Raw genomic sequence first — 16,850 nt, 5'->3', positions numbered from 1 at the left:
GGGGGATGATCCCTGGAGGCTGCAGATCCGTTCATCCTGCTGGTGCCACGATAGGCAGACCTGGTCGCAGATCCTCGCCTTCCTGAGGTCCAGGTGCTACCGGTAACTTTAGGGCGTCGCGTCTCCTGGAGTTTCCCAAGCAGCCGCTGAGATGATGAGGATGGCTGCTGTTGAACTTGCTGCTGCTCACTTTCTGACTCCATTACAGAGAAAAAAAGTAGATAGAAAGCCTGGAGCAACGGTGCCTAGAAGCTTAAATAGCAGCACCAGCGCCACGCTTTTTTTTTTTTTTTTTTCTAAACACATTCTTTCTAAGGACAGGTGCACCTGCCCTCCGGGCGTGCCACCTGCTGGCCGCAGGGGTTATTGCAGCTCCCTTGGCATCTGAGCACACGTGGCTAAAACTTCCTGGTACGGTCACGTGATTGCCGGGGCGCACAGCGGCGTCATCAAATCGCGTCCCCAGCTACACAGATAGCGGAAGCGTGCAGCCCTGCAGTATCATGCGGCGCTAAAGCCGCAACCTCCTACAGGGACACCGCTCCTGCCTAGCGCCAGAGCGATATGGGCGCCGCTCCCTCTTAACCATCCGGCAGCAGCGCAAAGCTGGGGCAGCTCACCCCAGGCAGGGGTGCCGCTCCCTAGAATGATGATGATTAGGCTGCCAACCCCAGATGGGGGCCGTCAGGAAAACTTGCCGGCCGGTGAATGCAGCTCTCTGGCGCCCCCTTGCCTCTCAGGTCAGTCAAGGTACTGCACCTAGAGCGAGTGGTCGCCGGAGAGGCTGTCCTGTAGCCCACTGGGTATTTGAGGCCCTCTGCAGTGAGTGCGGTATATATATATTTCCCTGGCTGCGCCAGTAATATATATCCACACCTCCGACCGTCACTGCCAGCCTTCCTCAAATCCCCCAGATGGTATGCTACCACCAGTTTCTCGCTTGATACAAGCCCGGTGTTAATGGACTTGTATCGGGTCTGGAACCAACCCGGTAGCATTATGGCTTCGGGAAGGAGAACAATTACAGAACAAAAGAAACAGAACTATTAAATTTTATATTTAATCCAAAAGGGAGGCAGTGTTTAGGAAAAATATATACAAGGATGTTACAAAGGGGACATTAAAATACATAAGCAGATACATAAAATAAAACAAGATAAAGAGTGAAAATTACTTACACTACACGATCGCGGAGACGATTCAATATAGTGGGAGGGGGGGGGGTTCTCCAGATTGCTGTTATTGAACAGGACCCTTTGCGTATAATTCGTATTCCCCCCAGCAATGAGTACTTCTGTCTTCTCCATAGACTCTTTTATGCCTAAGGGAGATCTGGCCACACGCCCCTTGTGGTGACATCATGTCGGCCGGTCTCCAGCCTGTACATTTTTATTAGAAAATGCTAGCTTCTGCGATAACTCATCGTTCGTTGATCGCAGAAGCTCGCAAACTACGCCATATTTTCCCTCACGATTTTATCTTTCTTTTGATATCATGCATCCCATAGCTGCAGTCTACTATTCGGGTGTTTTTGCGCTGCAGCTCCCTGATTGTGGTTACAGCCGTGGAAAAATACCTGCATATTCTGGGGCTGATTTGGTCACTACCCATTTGGGTCTCGTTATTGTCGGACCTATGGAACTCATATTATTTCATAACTAATATCGGAGTCAGTGAGTCTGCAAATTCCCCTTTGAAGCTCGGGGAAGACCCTTCACAGTTACACACAAATTAGGAAAGCCTGCATTTTAAGTACCTCCGGTGTCTTTCAGGGACAAGAGGCCTGCTTCCTAACGAAGTTTTCACACTTCTTCCCTGGCCGTGTGTGAATAACTATTTATCAGTCGTGCGTTAAATTGGGGCTTTTGTGCTGAGCAGAAAGGGAATAAGGGAGGGGGGTGAACATGTGTGTCACGCAGATGGAAGGACATTTTCCTGAAATTAATATTTTATAATATTCCTGACAGGGGCACAGCCCCCACTGCCAGGGAGATGCTGGAGTAGCCGACCCCAGACAGGGGTGCATGTTACCATAGATGATACTGGAGCTGCTGACCCAAGGCAGGGGCGCCGCTCAACAGCCCGCTCTTCGGTATTCCGGACATCTACACAGGTAAGCCTGTCAGAGGTTCCCTCCATCAAAAACAGAAAACCAAAACTAAGGCGAGAGAGGCGTCGCCCCTTTAAGCCTGTAGGTTTCCTGTCCTTGGTGGGCGGATTCCCTCTCTCGTGGTGCGGTCATGGTCGACCGATAAACCACGGGATCTGCTGTTAGACTTAAAAATCATTGGATGCTTCAACTGAAGTATATTAGAAAAGTGCTTGTTGTTTTCCAATTAAATAGAAAAAACGTGAATTCAGTTAGGTTTGCCTAATATTCTATAAAGGGGTTGTATGAAACCTATCTCAGATGCAGGCTACAGACCGTAATGCATCAGTCGTGAGGCAATAAAAAAAACACACAAATACACAATTTACCTTTTATGGGGCACAAGTTTATACAGTAGTGCTTTTGAAGTGTCACAAAACACCTTATTAATTCAAACGGCCAATAATACTAAAGGCGCACACTTTATTTAGCTAAGAATAAGGTATTTAAAAAGTACAACTGTTGGACCTTTTAGTAAACATACGTACATAAATGAAAAATAGCACAAGCAGTGATATCTAAGGAATGTACAAAGATGTTTTGAAAAATACAAAATAAATTATGTAAAAAGCATGATTACAAATTAGACAACGCTTGCAAGGTCAGGAAATCCTCTTTTCACACTTTGCACAAACTTTGGAATCTCTGCTTAATGTCAGGGGAAGAAAAAAAAATCTTTCAGCTGGGCTTTAAAACATTCCTCCTCCCATTCCACCCATGCCGCCCATTCCACCCATGCCAGCATCTTTCTCTTCTTTTGGAATTTCCGTAACTACAGCTTCTGCGGTTGTTAACAACGATGCTACACCAGCTGCATCCAGCAGAGCAGTTCTTACAACCTGAAGTATAAAGAAAATAGAGAATTGAAATGTCATTAACTTCCCTGATATATTGGTACATATAATAGAAGGAAAAAAAGAACTATAAAATCTAAAAAGAAACTGGAAAAAAAAAGGAAAAAAAATCAATAAATTTGTTTCTAATAAGTAAAACAAAAGAACACTACAGTTGACACATTCTGCATCTGAAAGCATTAGCAGAGTGCCTCTTTTAATCTCCCTGGAATAAACAAAGCTATTTCTTTTTTTAAATTAAGTCACCATGGATGTAACAACATAGCCCTGTGGAGTGAGGAATCATTCATCGCTACTCAGTCTGATGGCAGAGTTTGTGTTTGCCAAATGCCAGGAGAGTGTTACGTACCTTACTGCATTGTGACATCTGTGAAGTTCGAGGTAGAAAGCATACTACTATCATGTTTCAGCACAATAGTGCCCTAGTGCACAAACTCAGGGTTGAGTAGGAATGACTTGACTGGAGCACAGAGCCCTAGCCTCAACCCCAACAAAAACCTTTGTGATGGAAGTCTTTGTGATAGAGACTGGAAGCCAACATCAGTGCCTGATTCCACAGATGTTTTTCAGGATGACAGAGCAAAAATCCAACAAAACACAATCTTGTAGAAATATTTCCCAGAAGAGTTGAAGCTGCCACAAATGAGGGAACCTACTCTAATACCTATGATTTAAAATGGGAGGTCATACAAGTTTCCATAGGTGTTATGTGTAGGTGTCAATACTTTTGTCCATATAGTATGTAAGGCAATGATTGACTTTACTCCACGTAAAATCAACATGTTAGGATACATTCACATGATGAGTATTTGGTGAGTTTTTGATGTTGCTGATTTTCTCCACTTATTATCTAACTTAGACTATAAGACTCGTACTTGCGTTTTTTTTTCATTGCGTTTCTTACTGCATTTTTTAAATATAGTTTTTAACACTTTTTTCGTCTGTTATTGGTAAGACATGTTTTAAATAATGCCGCTTTTCTTGTTTTTTTATACTTCCTGGTATGTATCCTGGCATTGATAAAACTTTGATACAGTCATGTGTGGATTCCATGCATTTTTTACCTATGGATTTTCAGCATCGAATGCAATTCTATATGGAAAATCTGCACATAAAACTCAGCGTAACCACTAAAAGTAACAGATATTCTGCGGATTTCCACGCACTAAAGGTCAGTTTTACATTGAGTAAATAAAAGCACAGTGGGCTATGGGCTATTTCTATAAATCCCATCTACTTTATTGGAACTGCAAGATGCATTTTTTTTCGTGTGAAAACATGCAGCGTCACAAACTCACCAAAAACTAATTGTGGAAACTTAAAACCTTATAGTCCCTAATCAGACCTGCAAAACTGAGATTTTAGTTAAAATTTACTAAGACTTTAATTTAATTTCATGAGAGCATCTTACTCATCCTGAACCCATGAAGATCATCATTTCTATGCTAAATAAATCTGTCAGACTTTATCTATCTATCTATCTATCTATCTATCTATCCATCCACACTGCTCAAACAAAAAGGGAACACTCAAATAACACATCCTAGATCTGAAAGAATGAAATATTCTCATTGAATACTTTGTTCTGTACAAAGTTGAATGTGCTGACAACAAAATCACACAAAAATCATCAATGGAAATCAAATTTATTTACCTATGGAGGCCTGGATTTTGAGTCACCACCAAAATTAAAGTGGAAAAACACACTACAGGCTGACCCAACTTTCAAGTAATGTCCTTAGCCCCTTTAAAGCCCATGACGTACTAATACGCGTCTGTGCCCGGGGCTTTAAGAGCCTGACAAGTATTAGTGCGTCATCGCGATCGCGCACACCGGCTGTGCGGGCGCGATCGCCGCCGGGTGCCAGCTGACAGTACCGGGTGTCAGCTGTGACAATGTGCAGGGAGCGGTCCCGCACAAAGTCGATCGCAGCATTGCGGTGGCTTATGGGAGGTGATCGGTATACTTACCTCCTCTTCCGGCCTCCAGCGCTGTCTGCCGCGGCTTCCCGGGTGTTGCCATGACGACCCGATGTCGTCATGACAACATCCGGGTCACCAGACAGCAGGAAGATTGTTTGGTCATGCACAGTGCATCTCCAAACAATCTTATCACTTATGTAGCCCTGACTGCCTGCATAGCACAGGGATGGTGCTCCATCCCTATGCTATGCAGGCGATCAGAATAAAAAAAGTGAAAGTCCCACAGTGGGACAAAGTAAAAAAGTAAAAAAAACTCCCAGAAAGTGAAAAAAAAATACTAAAAAAAAATAATCCACTAAAAATAAAAAGATAATGTACCCATCAATAAATATTATTATGAAAAAAAAAACTAACAATAAAAAGTACGCATATTTGGTATCGCCGCGTCCGTAACGACCTGACCTATAAAACTGTTCCTCTAGTTCCCTTCAGTGAACACGGTAAAAATAAATAAAAAACGAAGCAAAAAACAATGCTTTATCATCATACCGCCAAACAAAAATTGGAATAACACGCGATCAAAAAGACGAATATAAATAAAAATGGTACTGCTTAAAGTGTCATCTTGTCCCGCAAAAAGACGGATTTTGGTAAGAACTTACCTGTAAAATCCTTTTTAGCGAAGGAAGGGAGACAGACATTACTAGTGGGTAGGCGGAGCCCACACAGGATAGAACACCTCAGATTACAAAAAAGTGTTGACCGGCCCCCTCCAGCTTGGGCTCCTCCTACTCCAGCTCCCCAGTCCATACACAAGCTAAGGAAGAGCAATTAACACCAGCGGAGCAACACAACCCCTTCTGAAAAACTCAGAAAAAAGCAAGAAGACAGGTTATGCATATAACAGAAAAAACACACAGTCCCAGGTACTACTCACTGGACCTGACCACAGCGATGAGCTGGCAATGCTGGAACAGAGCCTTGGCGCGCCGACCCCAGCCCAGATAACTGCCATCAGAGAAGGGTCACGCCGCATCTGAAAACACAAAAACACACTTCTGCCATGGGAGGGAGCTGTGTCTCCCTTCCTTCCTTCGCTGAAAAGGATTTTACAGGTAAGTTCTTACCAAAATCCGTCTTTCAGCAGCAGAATGGAAGGAAGGGAGACACAGACATTACTAGTGGGACGTCCCAAAGCAGTCCAGAAATTAAGGGTGGGAAAACAACAACAGAGGCAGATTCCCAACAACTTAGATAAATGCGCAACCAGCGCTAAACACAAGTTAAAGAGATAACCTAAACTACAGCCGCCTGCAGGACCCTACGTCCTAAGGCCGCATCAGCGGAAGCACTGACGTCCACCTTATAAAACTTTGTAAAAGTGTGGACAGGTAGCCGCCCGGCAGAGTTGAGCTGCCGAGGCCCCTTGATGAAAAGCCCACGATGAACCCACAGCTCTCGTGGAGTGAGCTCGAATCTTAAATTGGGCAAGGCTCGCCCTTAAGTCGGTAAGCCTCTAAAATGGCCGACCGAATCCATCGAGCTATAGTGTCCTTGGCCACGACGACGACCTGCTGGAATCACAAAAAGTGAGTCCGACTTCCGAAAACCTTGAGTAATAGACAAATAGAGCTTTAACGCCCGCACTAAATCCAATGTGTGCAAGGCCCGTTCCTTCGCATTCCTCGGTTCTGGACAGAGCGAGGGCAACACAATATCCGGGTGAAACTCCAGAAAAGGAGGCGAGCAAGAAAGAGCCGCCAACTCGGAAACCCTTCTCAAAAAGGTGACCGCCACCAGGAAGGCAACCTTCCAGGAAAGCAATGAAAGGCTAACAGAGTCCATAGGCTCAAAAGGCCCATGTTCAAGAGCCTCCAAGACCAGATTGAGCCGCCAAGGAGTCACAAGTGCCTTCCGCGGCGGAAACTGACGGGTTACCCCGCGAAAAAAGGAAAGTATGTCCCTACGCGAGACGATAGCACCCTGAAGGGTCAGGTTTCCGCTCTATCCTTGCTGTTTCGGAAGGCTAACTGCCAAACCCTTGTCCAGCCCATACTGCAAAAAGGCCAACAAATTGGGAATGGAAAAAATCCTGGGGTTCCTTGAAGAACCCTAACACCACGAGAAGAAGGCTTCCCAAGTCTTGTGATAAATCCTAGTGGTAGCAGGACCTCTGGCAGCCACGCCGTCAAACGCAGAGACTTCAGGTCCAGATGACGAATGGGCCCCTGGGTTAACAGGTCCGGGCGAAGTGGAAGTGGAGGCACTGCCAGAAGCGACACCAGCGTTGAGAACCACGTCCTCCTTGGCCAATCTGGGGCCACCAACATAGCCGAGACTCTCTCCAGTTTGATCCGACGTAACACCAGAGGAAGTAAGGATATCAGCGGAAACACATAGATCAGCTCGAATTGGTCCCACGGAGCCACTAGAGCATCCACCGCCACAGCCTCCAGGTCCTTGTACCTGGACATTAACGTCGGTAACCTGGCGTTGAACCTGGATGCCATCAAATCCACTTGGGGAGTTCCCCAACGGGAGCACAGCAATGCAAAAACTTCCGGATGAAGACTCCATTCTCCGGGATCCACCTTCTCACGACTGAGGAAGTCCGCCGTGATATTCTGAACTCCTGGGATGTGAATCGCGGAGATGGCTGGAACCCTGGCCTCGGCCCATACCATGATCCGAGAGACCTCCATCATGAGCCTGGAGCTCCTCGTCCCACCTTGATGGTTGATATACGCGGCCGCCGTCGCGTTGTCTGTCTGCACTCGGACTGGCAGACCGCTTAAAGGGACCGTCCAGTGTTGGAGGCAAAGGAAAATCGCCCTCAACTCCAGGATGTTGATCGGCAGGACAGACTCTTCTGACGACCATACTCCCTGAACCCAGAGATCGTTCCAGACCCCCCCCCAGCCCGTCAGACTGGCATCGGTGGTTATGACCGACCACCGCGGAAGGACTTCCCCTGGAATAATGCTTCTGGATGTAACCACCATCCTAGAGACTCTCGCACCCTGTGTGAGATGATGACACTGCGATCCAGCGAAGCCTGCGATCGATCCCAACGGGTCAGAATGAGCATTTGGAGACCCCTGGAATGAAATTGAGCAAACGGGACCGCCTCCATTGACGCCACCATCAAACCCAGAAGGCGCATACACCTTCGAAGGGACATTGCTGTCGAAGACTTCATAACCCGTACATGTTGACGAAGACTTGCTTGATTGTCCGGAGGCAAGGACACCACTGCCCGTACCGTGTCGAAGTGCATCCCCAAAAACAGGATTGACTGCGACGGTTCCAGAGATGACTTCTTCCAATTGACTAGCCATCCGAAGTCTTCCAGGAGCTGAAGGGATAGATTGCGAGCCCTCACCGCCTCCTCCTCTGTGGACGCCACAATCAAAAGGTTGTCCAGATAGAGAAGAATTGTAACCCCCTGCCTTCGATGGATCGCCATGAGAGGTGCCAGAATTTTTGTAAAAACTCTGGGCGCTGAGGCCAACCCGAATGGCAGGGCCACAAACTGGTAATGGTCCTGACCTATGGCAAAACGTAGGAAGCGCTGGAGGGCCCTTCCGATGGGAATATGCAAATAAGCGTCGCGAATGTCGATTGAAACTAAAAAATTGTTCTGCGACAGAGCCGCCACAACCGAGCGAAGCGACTCCATGCGGAATTTCCGGGTCCGGACATGCAGATTCAATTTTTTGAGATCCAGAATGGGGCGAAATTTGTCCTCCTTTTTGGGGACCACAAAGAGGTTGGAGTAAAACCCCCTTCCCCAGTCCTCCGGCGGAACCGGCACCACCACACCATTCTGCAGAAGGAAATCGACCTCCCGCCGTAGAGCGGCAGCTAGCTCAGGCTCTGACGGAATGCGAAATTGGCAAAATCTGTCCGGGGGTCGAGAAAGAAACTCTATGAAATAGCCTGCCGACACAACCCGCGTCACCCAGGCGTCTGAAACGTGGGACGCCCAAGTCTACTCGAATTGGAGCAGGCGACCCCCCACTCGAGGAACCTCGAGTGAGACCCTGGCGTCAGTCCGCCTTAGCGGGCTTTTTGTCAGCTTCCCGTTTGTCTTGACGGAAGTTCTGTTTCCAGGGAGTGCGGGATTTCTGAGAGGTCTTTTTTCCTGAAAACGAGGGACGACCCGATCCCCAAGAGGGCTGACCGAACCGTCCCCTGGGCCGAAAGGGCCGCCGACTACTACCGGCACTAGACTTGCCAGACGCAGAAGCCACAGCTCTTCGCTGCGGTAAGGCCGTTTCTTTTGCCTTGGCCTTAGCAATCAGTTCCGTGAGGTCAGACCCAAACAGCTGACCACCCTTGTAAGCTAAACACAGCAAACCTTGCTTGGAAACCGCGTCTCCGGTCCACTGCTTAAGCCACAGTGCTCTTCTGATTGTGACAGCCGAGGATTGCGCCCTGGACAGCAGTGACGTAGTATCCAGAACTGCATCTCTGCCATATCGTGCTGCCTCTTCCAACAACCTGAAAAGCCCTTCTACCTCGGATAGCGGGGATCCATCTTGCCACGCCGTCCGTAGGCGGTCCAACCACCTCAGGGAAGCTTCACCAGCACACATGGCTCCTAACGCCGCTCTGAATCCATGACCCGCGGCCTCGTAGATGGATTTAGCCGCCATCTCCGTTTTTCTATCCAGCAGATCCTGCAGACTCGCCTTCCCTTTAACAGGAAGTAATGAAGATTTGCTAAGCTGGGATAAAGGGACATCCACTTCAGGAGAAGGAATCCAATTAGCAATCGACTCCGTAGAACACGGATACAGTGCCTCAAAAAACCGTGTCCCCTGAAAACGTTTATCCGGACACAGGCGTTCCTTCTCCACCGCCCCATCAAGTTCATCCAGAGATGGTAACATTGACCGCGACCTATGCGACTCCTGAAACAGCCGGGCCGACTTACCAGGGCGTCTAGTTACCTCCTCCGGTAACTAACGCCTCCCTCATAGCTCCAATAAAAGCATCCACACGGCCCAAAAGAGAGGCAGAGCGCCCCTGTCGATCCTCTTTATCCGAATCGGACATCTCCCCAGCAGAGCTTGAAGGGGAACCCTCCATATCAGATCTCCGAGTCGCTGCGCGGGGAGGACAGTACCGGCCTGTGGCGCTTCCTGCCATGAGAAGACAGTTGGGATCTAGCTGACACCCAATGACCTAGAAGGTCAGACAGGCTATCAATAGAACGAGTGAGAGCCTCCATTTTAACATCACTGAGCCCCCCGACCTGCGCTGCACTTGACGCCGTCGAGGACTCCTGCGAGTCAGATACGCGAGACTGATCCTGTAGCGAACCGGGGAGACTGTCTGCGCCTCCTGGACCCTGATCTGACATGCCCTCACACAGTATATAGCAGGCTTAAACCTGCCAGTAACTAGGACAGTGTGGCTTCTAAAAGGAAAGAAACGAACGCTGCAGGGTTAAAGCTCTTAAAGAGAGCTACCCCAGCTGTCCCCCAATTAAGGGTTAACCGCCTACCAGGGGGTTAATGCAGCAGACTCCCCACAACCTCTGCTAAATGAAAGAGGTGTGCGAGTCCCAGACAAAAAAAACTCTATATGAGGTAGTAGCTGCAGGGCAGCACAGTCTGCCATCTAATTGTGCCGCAGAAAGGTGTCCTGCGCTGTGGGGGTGAGGAGGTTAAGCTTCTGCCCTGACAGGCAGAAGCGACTCACCCAGCTGGCCGCGGTGCAGTGTTCCTTCGGTTCTGACGGGAGGAGAGGAGAGTGAGGAGCCGGAGGAGGCCGTCAGCAATGGCCGCCACGCAGTGAGAGAGAAGCCGGAAGGGGAGGGACAGGAGAAAGCGCGCGCTCAGAGCGCTACCTGCCCGCGAAAAGACCGGGAAGGCGAGAAGCCACGCCCCCCCGCCGGCATTCAAAAAAGCGCGCGACTCCTCCGCTCCTGTCCCGCTTCACATGTCCTGCAGGGATCCACCTGCGGACAAAAAACACACAGTCACCAACAGTACACATGTAACAGCGGCCGCCGCAGCAGACGCTGAAGCACTCAAACACATTTACCAATGCCGAGTACTCACCCAGCTGAGCTCCACAGGGACCCCTAGGGATTTGTGGCGCTGTGGCCCTTAGCTTCCCCCAGGGCGGAGCGCGCAGGGACCCCAATGGCGCGGTTTGCGTCTCCACCGGGAAGCGTCCCTCATCCCCCGGGGCCGGCAGGGTTCTGCAGGGACCACCATAAAGGGTATGCAGATCCGCCAGGGGAGGGGTGGGGGTCCAGCAGCGCTGAGACCCCTGAGACCTCTAGACCACGGGGGGTCCAAGTCTCCGTCCGATAAAAATAATTTTTTTTCTGAGGAGCTGCTCCCGCAGCGACTATCCTCTGCGACCTCAAATTTTAGACTGGGGAGCTGGAGTAGGAGGAGCCCAAGCTGGAGGGGCCGGTCAACACTTTTTTGTAATCTGAGGTGTTCTATCCTGTGTGGGCTCCGCCTACCCACTAGTAATGTCTGTGTCTCCCTTCCTTCCATTCTGCTGCTGAAAACAAGCCGCCATACAGCACCATCATCCGAAAAATCAAAAAGTTAGAGCTCTCAGAATAAAGCGATGCAAAACAATAATTTTTTCTATAAAATAGCTTTTATTGTGTAAAAGCGCCAAAACATAGAAAAACGATATAAATGTGGTACCGCTGTAAACGTACTGACCCAAAGAATAAAGCTACCTTATCCATTTTACCACACACTGAGTAGAATAAAAAATTTTAAAAAAAACAATTCCTGAATTGTTGGTTTTTGTTTATTCTGCCTCCCAAAAGCTGAATAGAAAGCGATCAAAAAATGTCTTGCCTGAAAATGGCACCAATAAAAACGTCAACTCATCCCGCAAAAAACAAGCCGTCACATGACTCGGTCGGCCAAAATATGGAAAAATTATAGCTCAAAATATGGCGATGCAAAAACTAGATTTTACAAAATGTGTGTCTTTTAGTGTGTGACAGCTGTCAATCATAAAAATCCAATATGATTCTGGTATCGCTGTAGTCGCACAAACCCGAAGTATAAAGTCGTCTAATCACTTATACCGCAACTAGGAACGGCGTAAAAAATAAACGCTAGGGCTGGGGTTGTGCTAATGTTAGGGTTAGGGTTGTTTTTTTTTTTTGTCAAAAGTAAAAAAAAAAAAAAAAAAAAAAAAAAGATATGGCAACTAGTGTTGAACGCAAGTGCTCGCTACTTGAGTTTGCATCGGGTGCTCGGGTATGCACTGAGTATCGCGGGTGCTCGAGTTTCCGCCTCATATGCTCCGCGGCCAAAAAAAACTCGCAGGGATTGCCTGCCATGCACGAGCGATCCCCGCATGTTTTTTTTGGGGTGTCTAATAATCGTGAAACATGCGGGTGGGGACTCGAGCATTTCACTTGAGCACCCGTGATACATGGTGCATACCTGAGTACCCGATGCAAACTCAAGTAGCGAGCACTTGCGCTCAAGAGTAATGACAACTTATTCAATATGATGACCTAATGTTATCAAATTCTGTGTCGTACCTCTGGGTTCAAAATGTTCACTATACCCCTTAATAAAATCCTTGAGGGGTATAGTTCCCAAAATGGGGTCACTTGTGGGGGAGCTCCACTGTTTAGGCACTTAAGGGGCTCTCCAAACGCGACATGGTGTCCGCTAACAAATTGAATGGAAAATAGTCTCAAATTGCGTTTGGAGAGCCCCTGTGTGCCTAAACATTGGAGCTCCCCCACAAGTGACCCCATTTTGGAAACTAGACCACCCAAGGCACCTATCTAGATGCATAGTGAGCACTTGGAACCCCCAGGTGCTTCACAAATTGATTCGTAAAAATGAAAGTGTTTTTTTTTTTTTCTACTTTTTCATTTTTACAAATCAATTTGTGAAGCACCTAGGGGTTCCAAGTTCTCACTATGCATCTAGATAGGTGCCTTGGGGGGTCTAGTTTCCAAAATGGGGTCACTTGTGGGGGGTTTCCACTGTTTAGGCACATCAGGGGCTCTCCAAATGCAACATGGCGTGCGCTAATTATTCAAGCAAATTTTACAATCAAAAAGTCAAATGGCGCTCCTTCCCTTCCGAGCCCTGCCGTGCGCCCAAACAGTGGTTTTTCCCCACATATGGGGTATATGCGTGCCCAGGGGAAATTGCACAACAAATTTTGGGGTCCATTTTTTCTTGTTACCCTTGAGAAAATAAAAAAAATTGGGTCTAAAGTAACATTTTTGTGAAAAAAGTTAAATGTTCATTTTTTTCTTCCACATTCCAAAAATTCCTGTGAAGCACCTGAAGGGTTCTTGAATGTGGTTTTGAGCACCTTGAGGGGTGCAGTTTTTAGAATGGTGTCACTTTTGGGTATTTTCTGTCAAAGACCTCTCAAAGTGACTTCAAATGTGATGTGGTCCCTAAAAAAAATGGTTTTGTAAATTTTGTTGGAAAAATGAGAAATCGCTGGTCAACTTTTAACCCTGATAGCTCCCTAACAAAAAAAAATTTTGCTTCCAAAATTGTGCTGAAGTAAAGTAATCATGTGGGAAATGTTATAAATTAAACATTTTGTGTGACACATCTCTGATTTAAGGGCATAAAAATTCAAATTTTGAAAATTGCAAAATTTTCACCAAATTTCCGTTTTTTCACAAATAAACGCAAATGATATCAAAGAAATTTTACCACAATCATGAAGTACAATATGTCCCGAAAAAACAATCTCAGAATCAGGGGGATCCATCGAAGCGTTCCAGAGTAATTACCTCATAAAGTGACAGTGGTCAGAATTGTAAAAATTGGCCTGGTCATTAACGTGCAAACCACCTTCAGGGGTAAAGGGATTAAAACAAGTCAAAATGAGGCTCAGTATTGTGAATGCCCTCTACGTACCTGTATGACCTCCCTACAACGCCTGGGCATGCTCCTGATGAGGTTGCGGATGGTCTCCTGTGGGATCTCCTCCCAGACCTGGATTAAAGCATCCGCCACCTCCTGGACAGTCTGTGGAGCAACGTAATGTTTGTGGATGGAGCAAGACATGATGTCCCAGATGTGCTCAATCGGATTCAGGTCTGGAAAATGGGCGGGCCAGTCCACAGCTTCAATGCCTTCATCTTTCAGGAACTGCTGACACACTCCAGCCACATGAGGTCTGGCATTGTCCTGCATTACCAGGAACCCAGGGCCAACCGCACCAGCATATGCTCTCAAAAGTGGTCTGAGTATCTCATCTCGGTACCTAATGGCAGTCAGGCTACCTCTGGCGAGCACATGGAGGGCTGTGCGGCCCTCCAAAGAAATGCCACCCCACACCATTACTGACCCACTGCCAAACCGGTCATAATGAAGGATGTTGCAGGCAGCAGATCGCTCTCCACGGCGTCTTCAACCTCTGTCACATCTGTCACATGTGCTCAGTGTGAACCTGCTTTCATTTGTGAAGAGCACAGGGCGCCAGTGGCGATTTTGCCAATCCTGGTGTTCTGTGGCAAATGCCAAGCGTCGTGCACGGTGTTGGGCTGTGACACAACCCCCATCTGTTGATGTCGGGCCCTCATACCACCCTCATGGAGTCGGTTTCTAACAGTTTGTGCAGACACATGCACATTTGTGGCCTGCTGGAGGTCATTTTGCAGGGCTCTGGCAGTGCTCCTCCTGTTCCTCCTTGCATAAAGGCAGAGGTAGCAGTCCTGCTGCTGGGTTGTGGCCCTCCTACGGCCCCCTCCACGTCTCCGGGTGTACTGGCCCTTCTCCTGGTGGAGCCTCTGGACACTACGCAGACAGACACAGCAAACCTTCTTGCCACAGTTCGCATTGATGTGCCAACCTGGATGAGCTGCACTACCTGAGCAACTTCTGTGGGTTGTAGAGTCCGTCTCATGCTACCACGAGTGTGAAAGCACAACCAACATTCAAAAGTGACCAAAACATCAGCCAGAAAGCATTGGTAATGAGATGTGGTCTGTGGTCCCTACCTGCAGAACCACTCCTTTATTGAGTGTGTCTTGATAATTGCCAAAAATTTCCATCTATTGTCTATTCCATTTGCACAACAGCATGTGAAATTGAGTGTCAGTGTTGCTTCCTAAGTGGACAGTTTGATTTCACAGAAGTTAAAAGCAGGTTCACACTGACCACATGTGACAGACGTGACAGAGTCTCGAGACGCCGTGGAGAGCGATCTGCTGCCTGCAACATCCTTCAGCATGACTGGTTTGGCAGTGGGTCAGTAATGGTGTGGGGTGGCATTTCTTTGGAGGGCTGCACAGCCCTCCATGTGCTCGCCAGAGGTAGCCTGACTGCCATTAGATACCGAGATGAGATCCTCAGACCCCTTGTGAGACCATATGCTGGTGCGGTTGGCCCTGGGTTCCTCCTAATACAGGACAATGCCAGAACCCATGTGGTTGGAGTGTGTCAGCAGTTCCTGCAAGATAAGGGCATTGAAGCTATGGACTCATACGTTAAAGGTCGTAAAGGGGTTAAAACATGGCAAAGAAAAAGGCAAATTTATCACCAGATGTCAGGAAGCTTATTATTCTGAGTGTGAATTCAGGCAAAAGCCAAAAAGAGGTAGGTATGGAATTCAAATGTTCTCAGATTGTAGTGTCACGTATATTAAAGAAAGAAAAAGAAGGTTATGGAACAGCTGACAAACCTAGAAGTGGACGACCACTTACTCCAGAGTTGCTGTACAGATTTCACACGAAATGAAAGAATTATATGTCGTCAAAGTGAGTCGCCAAAATGTGGTGCAACGGCTAAAAGCAGTAGGGTTGGATGCACAAGTTCCAGGCAAGAAGCCTTTCATCTCTGCAAAGAACCGGAAGGTTCGACTTGAGTTTGCCAAAGAACACAGCCAATGGAAAGAGACAGATTGGTCTAAGGTGTTGTGGTCAGATGAATCCAAGTTCTATCTGTTTGGTAGTGATGGCAAGCACTATATATATCACCCAATTAGAAAACGTAATGATGCAAGGTACCAAACACCTACAGTGAAACATGATGGTGGCAATGTCATGGTTTGGGGCTGCTTTTCTACATTTGCCATTGGCCCTCTGCATAGAATTAATAGAAATATGAATTCTACCATGTACAAGGATATACAAGAGACTGTAATGCTGCCACATGGTAAAAGCGAAGTAGGCAGGAGATGGAAATTCCAGCCAGACAAGGATCCTAAGCACACATCCAGTTTACTAAAAGCCGGCATTAGTCTTACCGGTAATGAGGTTTCCGGTAATCCACGTGACAGCACTATAGGAGGAGTAATCCCATATCCTCTGTAGGGACGGGAAGCACAAGAGGTTAAAAGCCCTCCCACTCTCAACCTCCTCAGTGATTTTCCAAGAACCACATTGTTTGGGTACAACACAATTTTATTCTAGACTACATAGACATATGTTAAAGTCACATACAGTAGCAATATAGGGAGGGAAATAAGGGTGCCGTCATGTGGAATCCTGGAAACATCATTACCGGTAAGACCAATTCCGGTTTTCCAGTACGTCCCCATGACAGCACCATAAGAGTACACCCAAGAACTCATAGCTTATGGTGGGATAATTGCCTGAAGCACCTTCCTACCAAACGCATATCTCATCCAACGGTTTAGTCGGGGTAATTGCCACCAAGAAGACTGTTTTCAGAGTCAAGTTCTTCATTTCTAATTTATGAACTGGACCGAAGGAAGGTTTGCAAAGGACTCTCAGGACGAGATTCAGATCCCACGGAGGGGAAGAAATTCTCTGGGCAGGCCTAATTCTCTGGATTGCCTTGACAAATCTGATTATCCAGGGATGCAAGAACAATGATGTGTCAAAGAAAGCACTTAGTGCCGCAATCTGCTCCTTCAAGGTACTTGGTCTAAGATTGGTGTCAAATCCCACCTGGGATCGCAGGGATGTCTGGTTGAAA

At 47.4% G+C, this 16,850-nt stretch overlaps 1 protein-coding gene across 1 annotated transcript in view; it reads right to left on the bottom strand.

The window, feature by feature from the left end:
• Nucleotides 1-1,044: 1,044 nt before the first annotated feature.
• The window catches only part of HSPD1 (heat shock protein family D (Hsp60) member 1), a 182,750-nt gene continuing 166,944 nt past the window's right edge, over nucleotides 1,045-16,850 (bottom strand). The window contains exon 12 of the mRNA XM_073647951.1: nucleotides 1,045-2,988. Within this exon, the coding sequence (XP_073504052.1) occupies nucleotides 2,839-2,988 (150 nt within the window). The 3' untranslated portion in view covers nucleotides 1,045-2,838. The remainder of the gene's footprint in view (nucleotides 2,989-16,850) is intronic.

Source organism: Phyllobates terribilis, unplaced genomic scaffold (assembly GCF_046119375.1).
Source record: "Phyllobates terribilis strain yellow unplaced genomic scaffold, ASM4611937v1 Scaffold_9__5_contigs__length_417890890, whole genome shotgun sequence".
NCBI lineage: Eukaryota > Metazoa > Chordata > Amphibia > Anura > Dendrobatidae > Phyllobates > Phyllobates terribilis.
This window is presented reverse-complemented; position numbering and strand designations above follow the sequence as displayed.